The sequence below is a fragment of the Esox lucius genome, chromosome 17, assembly GCF_011004845.1.
Source record: "Esox lucius isolate fEsoLuc1 chromosome 17, fEsoLuc1.pri, whole genome shotgun sequence".
Classification (NCBI taxonomy): domain Eukaryota; kingdom Metazoa; phylum Chordata; class Actinopteri; order Esociformes; family Esocidae; genus Esox; species Esox lucius.
Genome location: NC_047585.1, coordinates 20,860,338 through 20,874,645, shown reverse-complemented (window position 1 = coordinate 20,874,645; position 14,308 = coordinate 20,860,338). Strand labels below are relative to the sequence as shown.

The following is a 14,308-nucleotide window of genomic DNA, read 5'->3' as shown; positions in this document are numbered from 1 at the left end:
ATTTTCACTGTGGTATTTGACGGACAGTGAGAAATGCACATAATAATGTGAAGTGAGAAAAGGAGCCATGGAGAACAGGCATGCAGACGAAATCCAGTGAAGGGCTTGATGACTGATACAATCACTGAAAGCTCACTGAAAGACTGAGAGTGAGAGTGAGAGAGCAATATTCAGGCAGAAAGGAAAAGAAAGAGAGAGAGTGAGAGAGAGATAAACAGGGAAGGAGACGGGAGAGAGAGAGACAGGAAAGAGATCAGAGAGAGTGAGAGAGAGAGACAGGGAAGGAGACAGGAGAGACGGAGAGAGAGACATGGAAGGAGACAAGAGAGTGTGAGAGAGAGAGACAGGGAAGGAGACAAGATAGTGTGAGAGAGAGAGACAGGGAAGGAGACAAGAGAGTGTGAGAGAGAGAGACAGGGAAGGAGACAAGAGATTGTGAGAGAGAGAGAGAGAGAGGGAAGGAGACAAGAGAGTGTGAGAGAGAGAGACAGGGAAGGAGACAAGAGAGTGTGAGAGAGAGAGACAGGGAAGGAGACAGGAGAGAGTAAGAGAGAGAGACAGGGAAGGAGACAAGAGAGTGTGAGAGAGAGAGACAGGGAAGGAGACAAGAGAGTGTGAGAGAGAGAGACAGGGAAGGAGACAAGAGATTGTGAGAGAGAGAGAGAGAGAGGGAAGGAGACAAGAGAGTGTGAGAGAGAGAGACAGGGAAGGAGACAAGAGAGTGTGAGAGAGAGAGACAGGGAAGGAGACAGGAGAGAGTAAGAGAGAGAGACAGGGAAGGAGACCGGAGAGAGTGAGAGAGAGACAGGGAAGGAGACAAGAGAGAGCGAGAGAGATAGACAGGGAAGGAGACGGGAGAGAGTAAGAGAGAGAGACAGGGAAGGAGACGGGAGAGAGAGTGAGAGAGAAAGACAGGGAAGGAGACAAGAGAGAGTGAGAGAGATAGACAGGGAAGGAGACGGGAGAGAGTAAGAGAGAGAGACAGGGAAGGAGACGGGAGAGAGAGTGAGAGAGAAAGACAGGGAAGGAGACAAGAGAGAGTGAGAGAGAAAGACAGGGAAGGAGACGGGAGAGAGAGTGAGAGGTGTGGGGTGGGGTGGGTGCTCAGAAAAACACTGAGAGCATAAAAGGGAACCAGAAAAAAAATCTGTGAGAACAAGGAGAAGACACAGAGTTTGAGAGACCTACATCCGTGTTAGAAAATGTTAGTCATGCAGTTTTCTTAGTCCAAGGCAGCCAACCGGATTCAAGTGACAGGAAAGGCTCGGCCCAAATGCACAGTTAGGAGACAAGCCTAGAAGCAGAATACCATTGTTTCAGAAAACACCACGCTTGTTTCAGAAAGTCCTCTTGTTGAACGCGTCATTATGGCAAGCAGGTACGCATCGCAGATGCGTTCGATATCTGTTCAGTTCCACCACACAATTAATCATTATCAGAACTCCCTGATCCAAACATCTTCCCACGGTCATGTTTCAAAGCAAGTACGACCAATTGTGTAATGACTCCCAATACAATGCTGCAAAATGTCCTACGTTGAACCCCCCCCCAGGGTAGGAGGTTTGTTATAACAGTATCTAACAGTACATCAAAGGGATTGGTGCCAGCAGGTTTGCTGCAAGGTAAAGTGTTTACATTTTACAGCATACTAAATGTTTTATATGACTTAACAGGGGCTTCCAAAATGGCAGCGGTTAAAGGGCAAAATAGAGCAAAACAGAAATAACATAAATAACAAGCATACATTACCAGAACGTATATCCTGTAAATGTTTTAATTTCATATTTAAAATATTTTTTCCACAAAATTGTTCCAAGTGCCTGAGATATTCACCTTTAAACTAAATGTATTAGTTTGCAGTGACTTGTAGTCTCCACATATTCTCTTCAGACACACAGTACTATCCCTCCACCCTAAACCACCTTGGACTAGCTGATACTATTTCAGTCTCGTTCAGCAAGGGTGAAAGGGGAGACAAGTTGTCTCATTATACAAAATTCTGTCTTGTAAATGTTAGAGGCAGGATTCTACACAGTACACCTTAAAGCTTTAAGACTTGTTGCCACTCAAATCGGTCCCCAATACATTTTTATTGAATTGCAACAAATAAGGCATGAATACAAATATTTTAATGAGTCCGAAACAACATATGATGCACCCATTAGGGGTTATTCAAAGATGTATGGTAAATATGTGGTACGGTATACTGTATTTCATAGGGTGGAAATACGGAACCATTCAAAACGTAACCGTTAGTTTACTACATTTTAAATAGTTTGCAGCTAAATTTCATAGTATAGAAAGAAATTATATTTAAATAACTTTCTGTCAGAGATATCGCTCAGGAATGGATTTGACAGTAGGCACTAGTAATAACACATACAGATATGTGACTTACTGTCTGTGTACACAAAACAGTGCAGGATGAGGTAATGCGGGATGAGGTAATCTGATGCCCCAAAGGGGAAGGTTCAGAGCTGTGCCTCCACGCCCCCATTATGGTATAACAGAGAAATCCCTAAAGAGTGTATGAACGAACCAGAGTCTGAATAAATGACAAGTTTCCCTGAGAGTGAACCACGGGGGTATAGACATGCCTTAAATTTCCGTTTTTAGTGATCAGAAATGCATGAGAGGATAATGTGAGATTATCATTCACATATCAGCTTAGAGTGACTCGGGTCAGATCAGACCCGGGTCAAACCCCAGTTACGGTATGGTCGCTACCTCATCATGTCAAGATTTAACAGTAATTAAATACCCTCTTTCTAATGCCATGTTTGACAAGGGCCACCATCTGTCCATTCACTCAACGTTGGCTCTTACTGTAATGCCATGAAGATACTTTAAGAGTCCAAATGAAACAAGACTAACAAGTTGCCTATGTCAAGTTATCCTATGAGAGTAAGCCCTGACCACTCATCTGCACAAAGCGTCTGATAGCATAAAACCCTTGAGACTCTCCATGAGACTCACTAAACAATGCCAAATTGTACATTTCATCATGCAAGAAAGGGATCATAACATGGTGTCCACAGGAGAAAACAGTGATTGCACAGCCTTGCTTTGGGAATTATCATGGAAGGTTTCCCTATATGGAGTAACATGTTCATGTGCAATCCTCAGGGGCCTCAGTATCAGTTAGATCATCAACCCCAAGAGAATACTAGCAGATACTGACTGTGTCACCAGCTGAGTGGCTGTGAACACTCAACTGGGATGCAAATTTGTCAGCAGGGATTTTCTGGACTCATCATCATGCTGTAGGAACTCCCTCGGGCAACTTGGGCACCTGCTAAGCTAACTGAGGCTGTTTACATGCCCTCCCATGCATTGACCAATGAATGTAAAACACCAGTCCAGTTTGGACACATCGTTCAAGGGTATTTCTTTAGTTTTACTGTTTTCCACATTTTTTAATAATAGTGAGGACATCAAAACTATAAAATAACACTTATGGAATCATGTAGCTGAGTGGCTGTGAACACTCAACTGGGATGCAAATTTGTCAGCAGGGATTTTCTGGACTCATCATCATGCTGTAGGAACTCCCTCGGGCAACTTGGGCACCTGCTAAGCTAACTGAGGCTGTTTACATGCCCTCCCATGCATTGACCAATGAATGTAAAACACCAGTCCAGTTTGGACACATCGTTCAAGGGTATTTCTTTAGTTTTACTGTTTACCACATTTTTTAACAATAGTGAGGACATCAAAACTATAAAATAACACTTATGGAATCATGTAGCTGAGTGGCTGTGAACACTCAACTGGGATGCAAATTTGTCAGCAGGGATTTTCTGGACTCATCATCATGCTGTAGGAACTCCCTCGGGCAACTTGGGCACCTGCTAAGCTAACTGAGGCTGTTTACATGCCCTCCCATGCATTGACCAATGAATGTAAAACACCAGTCCAGTTTGGACACATCATTCAAGGGTATTTCTTTAGTTTTACTGTTTTCCACATTTTTTAATAATAGTGAGGACATCAAAACTATAAAATAACACATATGGAATCATGTAGTAACCAGAAGTGGTACACAGATCAAAATACATTTATGTTGTAGATTCTTCAAAGAAGCCACCTTTTGCCTTGATGACAGTTTTGCACACTCTTTGCTTTCTCTCAACCACCTTAATGAGGTAGTCACCTGGAATGCATTTCAATTAACATGGATCCATGTTAAAAGTTTCTTTTGTGGAATTCCTTTCCATTTTAATGCGTTTGAGCCAATCAGTTGTGTTGGTAGACAGAAAACCATCATCATGTCTGTAATGCAGTAGACCATATTATGGCAAGAACAGATCAAATATACAAAGATAATTATTGTCCATCATATTTAAGACATGAAGTTCAGTGAATGCGGAAAATTTCAATAACTTAGCAGGTTTCTTCAAGAGCAGTCGCAAAAACCATCAAGGTGCTATGATGAAACTGGCTCTCATGATGATCGACACTGGAAAGGAAGACCCAGAGTTACCTCAGCTAAATATGATAATTTCACTGGAGTTACCAAGTCACACTCAACCAGCATGGCTACCACCTCATTCTACAGCAGAGGTGTCAAACCGGTTCCACGGAGGGCCGAGTGTCTGCAGGTTTTCACTCTCACCTTGCACTTGATTGATCAATTAGGTCACTAATTGGTTAGTTTCTACCCACACCTGGTTGTGTAGGTCTGAACTGGGAACCAATTTACAGGAAAAACCAAAAACCTGCAGACACTCGGCCCTCTGTGGAACCGGTTTGACACCTCTGTTCTACAGCAATACTCCATCCCATCTGGTTTGCGCTTAGTGGGACAATCATTTATTTTTCAACAGGACAATGACCCAAAACACGCCTTCAGGTTGTGCAAGGAATATTTGACCAAAAAGAAGAGTGATGATGCAGCATCAGATGACCTGGCCTCCGCAATTACCCGAGTTCAACCGAACTGAGTTGATTTGGGAGGAGTTGGTCTGCAGAGTGAAGGAAAAGCAGTCAGCAAGTGCTCATTATGTGTGGCAACACCTTCAAGACCAGAGGTCTCAAACCGGTTCCGCGGAGGGCAATGTGTCTGCAGGTTTTTGGGTTTTCCTTTAAATTGGTTCCCAGTTCAGACCTAAACAACCAGGTGGGGGTAGAAACAAACCAATTAGTGACCTAATTAGTCAATTAAGTACAAGGTTAGAGTGGAAACCTGCAGACACTCGGCCCTCCATGGAACAGGTTTGAGACCTCTGTTCAAGACTGTCGCAAAAGCATTCCAGGTGATGACCTCATGAAGCTGGATGAGTGTGCAAAGCAATCATCAAGACAAAAAAAAAACCTTGAAGCATCAAAAATATGAATGTATTTTGATTTCTGTCACACTTTCTTGTTTACTCTATGATTCCATATGTTGTTTCATAGTTTTGATGTCTTCAATGTGGAAAATGTAGAAATAAAGAAATACCCTTGAATGAGTAGGTGCCTTGATTGAGTAGGTGTCCAAACTTCTGACTGTGTCTGTATGTATTCCACATTGTCCAGTGATGTGCTTACTGGAAAATAGGGTGGGTTAAATACAATGTAGAGCTGCACAATGGATCATTGACCTGGCAGACTTTTAGTCAAATGGACAATAATTATTAATTGGAAAGTGCATAAACCTCTGTGCTTTAGTGTGGACACTTGGTTTAGGGGCTTATTGACAATTCCTGTTTAAAATGTTTTTTTATAGAACACACACAACACAAGGACAATACAGTACAGTTTTACAAAAACATTGTATGTATGTTTTTGTCCCGGAGAGAAAATAAAAACCTGTGTCGGTACAGACGTTTTCAAAGACCTCAATTTGATAATAGTAACGCTTGGATACTTATTGCTAAATTTAGGAAAAAGTAGCTAAGTACTACTACCCAACTAGTTATACATTCAATACACACGTTTTATTGCTCAGAAAATGTTTCTAAAACTATTTGTCTAGTCTTAGAGAGAATTTGACAGTGGGACTTTACTGCTGCTGCAGCTGCCTTTCTACATCCTGGCAGAGAATATGTAGACAAACTAAATTTAGGTATGGATCTTTCAATTAGAGTTGTACCCCACGATACAAAAAGTTGTATTGTGGGGTACACAATTTTGTTGTTCAAAAGTACTGCAAAAGTAAGGTCTAATTTGCGGTCTTTAGGACAAACTGGACAATTCTCCTGAAGTTTTCCGATGGCAGTGGCTTTACGTGTTTAATTGTATGATGTGACAATGACTACTCAAATCACTAAATCATCAACATCTTGCCTAATTACACTAGATTTCCTGTTTAAAAAAACATTGTTATATATTGTTTGTGGACTAGAGAGCTCCACACTATTTACTACGCAGATACACAATATTTATCTCTTGAGCTAGAAGAAAAGACTATGTAGATCAGGGATCAGAATAAATGATTCTTTCACTGTTTCTTTTCAGTTCCTGACATTAATTGAGGAAGAGTTGTTCACTGTCCAATGACCCATCACTAGTTAGGATGTATATTTAATCAAGACCCCACTGAGTGGCCCTAGCTGTTTAGCTGTGAAAAATGTTAAACATCTTGGTTTAACACTAGACATTGGGCTTACAATATATAGATATTGTGCTTAAGTATTTTATTGTCACAATACCAAACTTTACCAAAAAATTGCCACCGCATTCATCATTACATTTAGGGCCAATACAGTTCTATACACCCACTTGGATACCTGCATTTTTGCGTAGTTCTGCATATGTGCTACACAAAGAATGAACATTGTTTACTGTATAACAGGCTACTGCAAACCAAATCAGATTTTCTCCAAAGTTCTACCAGTGATTTGTCAGAAATAAAGTCACAATGAACTGCATGTAATTTTGTCAGTAAATGGAAAATGCTACAAAACCATTGTTCAGTTTTCAGTTGACTTGACACAAGTGCAGTCTGCAACACCTGTCAAATCACACAGATGGGAACTAACAAAAGGTTCTACATCTCAAAAACAGTTGAGTAATTAAATTGGTGGGAACTTATATTGGAACAGCTGAGCAGAAAAACAACTAAAACTACATTTCAAGGACTTCTCAAGAATTTGTTTGAGAACAGGCACATGATTTTAAAGGTATTCAAGTACTTGGTTTTCTGAGCAAAGAAGGCAAAGGTTCCTTCTATGTATAGATCCTGCTCTCCACCTTGCTCAAAGATATTATTAAGGTTGGAGTGAGTATATTAGGAGTTCCTCGCAATCGGGAACAGGAATGATATTGGCCTACATTCAGAATGGGTGCGGCAGGATAGCCTCAATCAGTCAATGAGCATTGGGCCAAAAAACAAAAGGTCACTGATTCTAATCTCCCAGCCAACAACGTCTTCTGTCCCTAAGCAAGACAGTTAACCCTGATTGCTCCCAGGGTGTTGACGTAAATATCAATTCATTTTCTTTTAAATACAGATAGTGAGATGTCCATTTTAGATTTAAGGAGGCTTTTTTTACCTATCCTGTGTGTACTATAATCCCAGAGGAGTGTGTTGATAATTACGTCCAGTTGCTTATAGTAGGGTTTTGGTATGAATATGATAATATTCTGGAAAACTTAAAGTAATTAAGGAGTCAAAATATTTAAATGGCATCAACTCAGCAGCAGGGATATTGGTAGAGTTCTACAAATCAGTTATTTCACTGATTGAAAAGTTTACCAGATCAAGTGTGTCTTAATTTCTTTGATCAGTTCAGTTAAATAGCTGAGAACTTCATCTGCGTATGGAGGAATTTTAGAATGTCTTTGGCATTATAGACATTAGTGTTGCTACATGAGACTTTTAGGCATGAGTGAGAAGTACAAAGAACAAAAGCAGCAGCAAAAGTACACAATCATGCCTCATCCCTCTATGGGGGTCAAACTGGGTTGGCAGCGGTTGTTTGGTAGCTGTTCTACTGCAGGAGTTCCTGTTTCGAAATAGGATTCATTTTATAAACATGTCTCCAATATATAGTAAGATGTCTATAAGGCCATTCTACTTCATATAACAGCCAGGTACAAATTAGGTAACCTTTAAGTGTAAACAAGTTCCTTTTAGGGATGATCCTAGTGGGCTAGTTTTGCCACCAAAGTACAAAGCCTGCTACCTAAAGTTTGCTAACATCTCTTGGTCTGTGTTGAGGAGAGAACCATCCAACCACGTTCTGACCTGTACCCTTGTTATGAATGACCGTAATAATAACCTCAGTATCTGGCAATGCCCCCTTAGTTATGCACTGAGCAAATATTTTAAGCAAGTGGGGTGAAAGGAGGTGACCGAATGTCTTACACTTCACAAGGATCTTGCAACTCCTTAAGGTTAGGATTGTATCTCAAATTTCCTAAATTTATATTTTGGCATTTAGGAAATCAATATGATGTTGGTTTAGTCAGGGGAAATAATAAGTGATACACATGACCCACTAATCTTAATCTAAGTCTGATTTGGGATGAACTATTCAAGTGGGTTTCATGTAAGAATATAACTTACATTTATATTTCAGTGATTTAGCAGAGGCTGTTATCCAGAGTGAATTACAGTAGTAAATGCAAACATGTTGCATCCATTCAGATATCAAATAACCAGAGGATAGAGATTTCAAATGGTATTGGACCTTGCCTCTCTTCCTTGATTTAAACACTGCATGTTCCATGAGGTTACACAGCCCTTTCCTCCCCTAGTTCTTCAGTTATTAGGAAGTCATGCATAGCGGAAAATCCCCTCTACTGTGTGCTTAGCATAGTAGAGACACACAAAAGAAAATACACAAAAAAAACATTGTCAAGCTGATGCTAGAACCAGGCTCAGCATGACCTGACCTAGGCAGTGGGACTAAGAAAATCATCCAAGTATAAACCTCCTAAACCATCGAAGAGACGTGGCTCCTCTGTGTCAGGCTTTAATCTGGAAACAAAAAAGAATGAAACCAGGTAACGTTAAAGAATCAGAGACAAACATGAGAAAGAATGGGTTCCCAAGTGGTCTAAGGCACTGGCTCGTGGAACATCTGTGCTACTGCGCCCAGGTGTCGGCAAAAACGACAGTGCCTGGCGTCCATCACAGGGCAGATCGAAATCGGCTCAGCACTGCCTGTGGTGGAAGGATAGATGTCAGACAGGCCTGACTTGCCTCGTTGGGCTCTAGCTCCTCTGTTAGTTTACTGTGGTTGTTGGATGGGGAATGAATTCACCACAGCGCAGATTTTTGTATTTTGTGTTATACATATTTTATAGGCTACTCGTGGGCATTGTGGGTGTGAAATTCCTCTCCCAGAAAATCCCCTTGGGCCGGGGAACGGGCTTTGCCCTGTGTGTGTTTCAGGTGAGTGGAGGCCAGCACACCCACTTGTCAACTGTCATCCAGAGACTGTGTGCACAATATTTAATATATATTTTCCAATGGAAAGACAAAGTAAAAATTCAAAGCTAATGCAGTATGTAAATTAGTCTTTTTCATGGTTTTATGGTAATGTCTCATAGAGCTGGGCACATTACTATTCAGGTAGTCTAGATCAAAGCTTTACACCAACAATTGCCTAGCAGGTGTGTTTGGGTATTTTTCTAACCATTACCATGGTTAGGAAAATACTATATGAGTATACTGGATGGAGTGGAAATGTAAACTCTCACATGTATAATATAAGCCTACAGAACACTATAAATGGTGTAAACAAAAACAGTGAAATAAGCAACAAATCCAGTGTTAAAGGGCTTCTGTGTAAACAGGCCAAAAGCCTCCCTTGATTCATGTAGGTACAGAAGGATGCTTATCTGCCCTGGAGGCTGGATTTATGCAAGTGCTATTAGAGTGGGTAGGGCACCAGAGCAGTGTCACGGACACTAAGCAGTGGATGAGACGAAGCGTGCATTTTACTTACCCATAGACATAAAGCTGTATGGCACTTCCTCACAATTTAATTCAAGAAACATGTAGGTATTAACAGCAAAGATACATGAGCTTGGAGAAATGTAACTCCTCTCAAATGCATAGACGGAGCTATGGATGCAACTGTGAGGACTACTGACATTAAGCATGCTTTGAGACTGTAGTGTTTATTTATAATTCAAATAATCTTGTATTTGGGGTTCTGATGGGTTTACACTGTTAAAACAAGCTCATAGCAGATGTGTGAGCTATATTCCTCAAGAATCACTGCTATTCGTTTAAAAGTCGAGTTAACCGATGTAGCAATAGCTGATTGCCCCTTTGTGGAAACAATGTGACTGTGCAACTGCCTACTGATGTAGTTTCGCTGCTGTTAAAATATGCCTTTCCAGGATGTGCTGTCTTTCCATCCCCAACAGCAGCAATAGCAGGCAGCAGAAGAGTGGGTGCTGAACTCCATCTCCACCCCCATCATGGGGGCTTTAATTGTTCACATTATGCATGATGGGTTCCCTTGTAATAATGACCAACAATTCTCATCCTACACAGGTGTGTGTGTGTGTGTGTATATATATACACATAATAAAAAATATTGTCACTGTTGTGTGCATATTCTTTACATTGGTCTTACCTTCTGCTGTCGCCTGGCCATGTCAGTGGGTTGCTTTGCATTAAAAGGGTAGGCAATACAGCGCATTACAAAGACATACAGCTGGAGCCTCCTCTTTCTCTCTTCCTCTTCCCTTTGCATCTTTTCCAGATCCTCTTTTTCCTTATCGCTGGCCACCGAGGGGCTGGGGCTTGACGGGCGAGCGCCTCCCCGGCTTGAGGGCTGTAGCCCACCAGAACTCTCGGTGGTCCGGCTGGGTGACACCCGTGCGCACCCCGTCTTTGGTGCCATCACCTCTTTACGTTCTTCTTCCACTATCTCATCCGTTTCCTCCTCACTGGAAGATGGGTCCAACATGTTGGCGGTATTGGAAGGAGACTAGACAGGGGAAGAAAGCGGATAACGATGACTCTCAGTGTCACGAGAGGTTTTTCAAGAACGACGTTTCGACAGGCTTTTTTTTTGCGATGGCAACGCCGGAGAAAAATAAGAAAGCCTAGTGAAAGCTAGATAAAAACCAGAAAATTTCAATTGATGAGTGGAATTACTAAAGCTCGCAACTGTCATTAAACAATGTCTAGACAAACTATTTGCACAAGAAATTACTGAATTTGAACGAAAGAAAATTCTAGTTGCTTACTGTACGCGTTTTACTCTCCAGTCGCCGCCGGGGATTTGCTAGGATGCTATATGAAGGGGAGGGGTCGGATGAAAGATGAGAAAGAGAGCTTTTCAGGACCCAGCGCCATCCGTCGACTTCTTCCTGATGTGATTTGTCAATGCAAAACTATCAATTGCGCTTCCTCCAAAGCAACACGCGATGGTAAAGGTACCGGGAACTGACCGTGGTTCTGAATCCAAAGGCAAATTATTGCCTGGTTGCGGGAGCTTTCGCTGTAGTCGAGACAACCCCACACCATCCACCTGATGATCTGAGACTGGACTGTGAATATCTAATGGTAGTTATGACCAATTTGAATAAGCCTATTTCAAAAAAAAAATCTTTAGGCTATTCACTTTTATTCCCCACCCAGAAGGAACGCCAAAATGAAGTTCCAACTACGTTTAACAGTTTTCAGTTAAAAGTTGAAGTACGGAAAAAAAACGCTTAAAAACACTTATCATTGTACCAATGTTTTCCTTTGCTGGGTTGAAACATTATTTGTTTTCTTTAACTGTAAGCCTTTTAATACACTATCCTGAAATACAACTAAACCATTTCCTAATTTCTTTGTTGCTCAAATAAGGCACGTAAAGTGGTAATCTTTCAAATCCCACCTACAGGCATCACCCATCTAATTGTAGTGTGTGTCGAGGTCCCCTTGGCTATCAATCTATACAATTGTTTATTCTGATTCAACAGCCCTACTAGAGATTTGTGTTCCCTCTCTAAGCTAAGGAAAGACTATTGGTAGATTCCATCAGCATATCAGCAAGCTATGTGAAAATAAATTAGGGTCTTATCCTTATCCTGTGGTAGCATATGTAGACCTACTTCCAAAAAAAGTATAAATAAAATAAATGATCTTTCAGGACACTGGCAGTAATTTGTAATGTTGCTCTCCTGCTCTGCTTGTGTGAGGTAGTTTTCCCCTGCCTGTTGAGCACTTTTCCAGTAGTTAAGCTATGGGGAGATATGTAGAGTTATATTATGGGGAGATATGTAGAGTTATGTTATGGGGAGATATGCAGAGTTATGTTATGGGGAGATATACAAAGTTATGTTATGGGGAGATATGCAGAGTTATGTTATGGGGAGATATGTAGCTAGTTAACAAGGACACCAATGTCCTTGCAATGCTGTGTTGTTGACATAATGTTGGAAAAAGTCGTTATCCCCTTACTAATCTGGACCCATCGTAATTGTGTATCCTGAACTCATGTAGGGCCTACCTCAAGTATTCGTATGCCTATTGTTATATAACAGTTAGTTTTCTGATATGACAGATATGCTTGTAGCTTATAAGCAGTAAGGAGTAGTTGGATTGGAGGAAACTGAATTTGATGGTAAAAGTAAGCTGATAGGATAGTTCACTGTGGTCAATCTAGCCGGCTATTGAAAATACTCGGTCAAACTAGCCACTCGTAAAAAATGATGTGCACGTCTATACCATTATCTTCAAGGGAGCGCTCTGAAAGCAGTGCATTCGTGTTTTGCTCAATCCGAATTTCAAGATACATGAATGTATTAAACATTTCTGAAGATGCTTAGTAGTAAGAACGTTTCAGTGTTTATAGGTATGATACAGACTTTTATTGAGAAATAGGAATTTCCTTTTGGGGATTATATTACATTACTTTTATTTGATGCTAAACCACAGACTAATTTTCACTTGATTTGTGATCAGTCAGATCTCCTCTATATACACATCACAAATAAATACATTTCACTGAATGACTTTGGAGAAAAAAACATTTATATATATAGGCCTAATGAACCATGGATATGTTAATGCTTCTACACTTAAAGCCACATTACAGGCTCAATTCCTACAATAAGTTAATAATTCCACTTGATTTTTATTAAGGAAGGTCTCCTTCATAAATACACCACATATAGCGCAATTTGACTGTAGCATATTGAAGAAATGTGTATTTAAAGGTATAATGCATGTCTATGATGACTTGAATGCTGCTACACTTTAAGCTACAGGCTCAAATCCTATAATTAGTTAATTAATCTACTTGATTTCTGTTAAGAACGGTGGCCTTTACATTTACACTAAATTTATTGAAGCACTTTTGAGATATTTGTATTTAAATGTATACTGCATCTCTGTGGAGACGTGGATGCTGTTACACTTAAAGCTAAATGACAGACTCCCCATAATAAGTAAAAAATTCTACTAGATTTTAGTTAAGTTAGGGCCCCTCTATGTGTACAATAAATTTAGTGTACCATCGTGGAGAAATAAACATTCAAAATTACAACCCTGTTTCCAAAAAAGTTTGGATGCTGCGTAAAATGCAAATAAAACAGAATGCAATGATGTACAAATCATGTATCCCTATTTTATGTTGAAAATAGTACAGACAACATATCAAATGTTGAAACTGAGAAATTATATTGTTTCTGGAATAATACATGCCCATATTGAATTTGATGCCAGCAACACATTTAAAAAAGTTGGGACAGGGATATGTTTACCATTATGTTGCATCACCTCTTCTGTTAACAATACTCTGTAAGCGTTTGAGAACTGAGGAGACCAGTTACTGTAGTTTTGAAAATGAAATGTATTCTCATTCTGGATATAGGAATTTAGCTGTTCAGCTGTTCAAATTCAACAGTTGGTTTGATAATGTGCCAAATGTTTTCAATGGGTGATAGATCTGGACTACAGGCAGGCCAGTTTAGCACCCAGACTCATTTATTACAGAGCGATGCTGTTGTAATACATGCAGAATGTGGTTTGGCATTGACTTGCTGAAAAAAGCAAGGCCTTCCCTGAAAAAGGTGTTGTCTGGATGGCAGCATATGTTGCTCCAAAACTCTGTATATATTGTTCAGCATTAATGGTGCCTTCACCGATGTGCAAGTCACCCATGCCATGTGCACTAATGCACCCCCATACCATCACAGATGTTGGCTTTTGAAATGTGTGCTTATAACAAGTCGTATGGTCCCTCTCCTCTTTTAGTCCGGAGGACACGGCATGCATGATTCCCAAAAAATAATTTCACATTTTTATTTGTCAGACCACAGGACAGTTTTCCACTTCACCTCAGTCCATCTTAAATGACCATGGACCCAGAGAAGGCAGCGGCGGTTCTGGATCTTATTTATATATGTTTTTTACTTTGCATTTGTG

General features: G+C 40.4%; 1 protein-coding gene across 11 annotated transcripts in view; it reads right to left on the bottom strand.

Moving 5' to 3' along the window:
- Nucleotides 1–11,930, bottom strand: part of cadpsa (Ca2+-dependent activator protein for secretion a) — a 110,475-nt gene extending 98,545 nt beyond the window's left edge. For 4 of the 11 annotated variants that reach the window (XM_034287074.1, XM_020055678.2, XM_020055695.3 and 1 more), the window contains exons 1-2: nt 11,137–11,929; nt 10,518–10,874 (exon numbers count right to left, since the gene is read on the bottom strand). In XM_034287074.1, coding sequence (XP_034142965.1) covers nt 10,518–10,853 — 336 coding nt within the window. In that variant the 5' untranslated portion in view covers nt 10,854–10,874; nt 11,137–11,929. Of the gene's footprint in view, nt 1–10,517; nt 10,875–11,136 lie in introns of all 11 variants that reach the window. The other 7 variants (XM_034287075.1, XM_034287076.1, XM_020055691.2 and 4 more) reach the window with 3 other exon arrangements.
- Nucleotides 11,931–14,308: the final 2,378 nt, after the last annotated feature.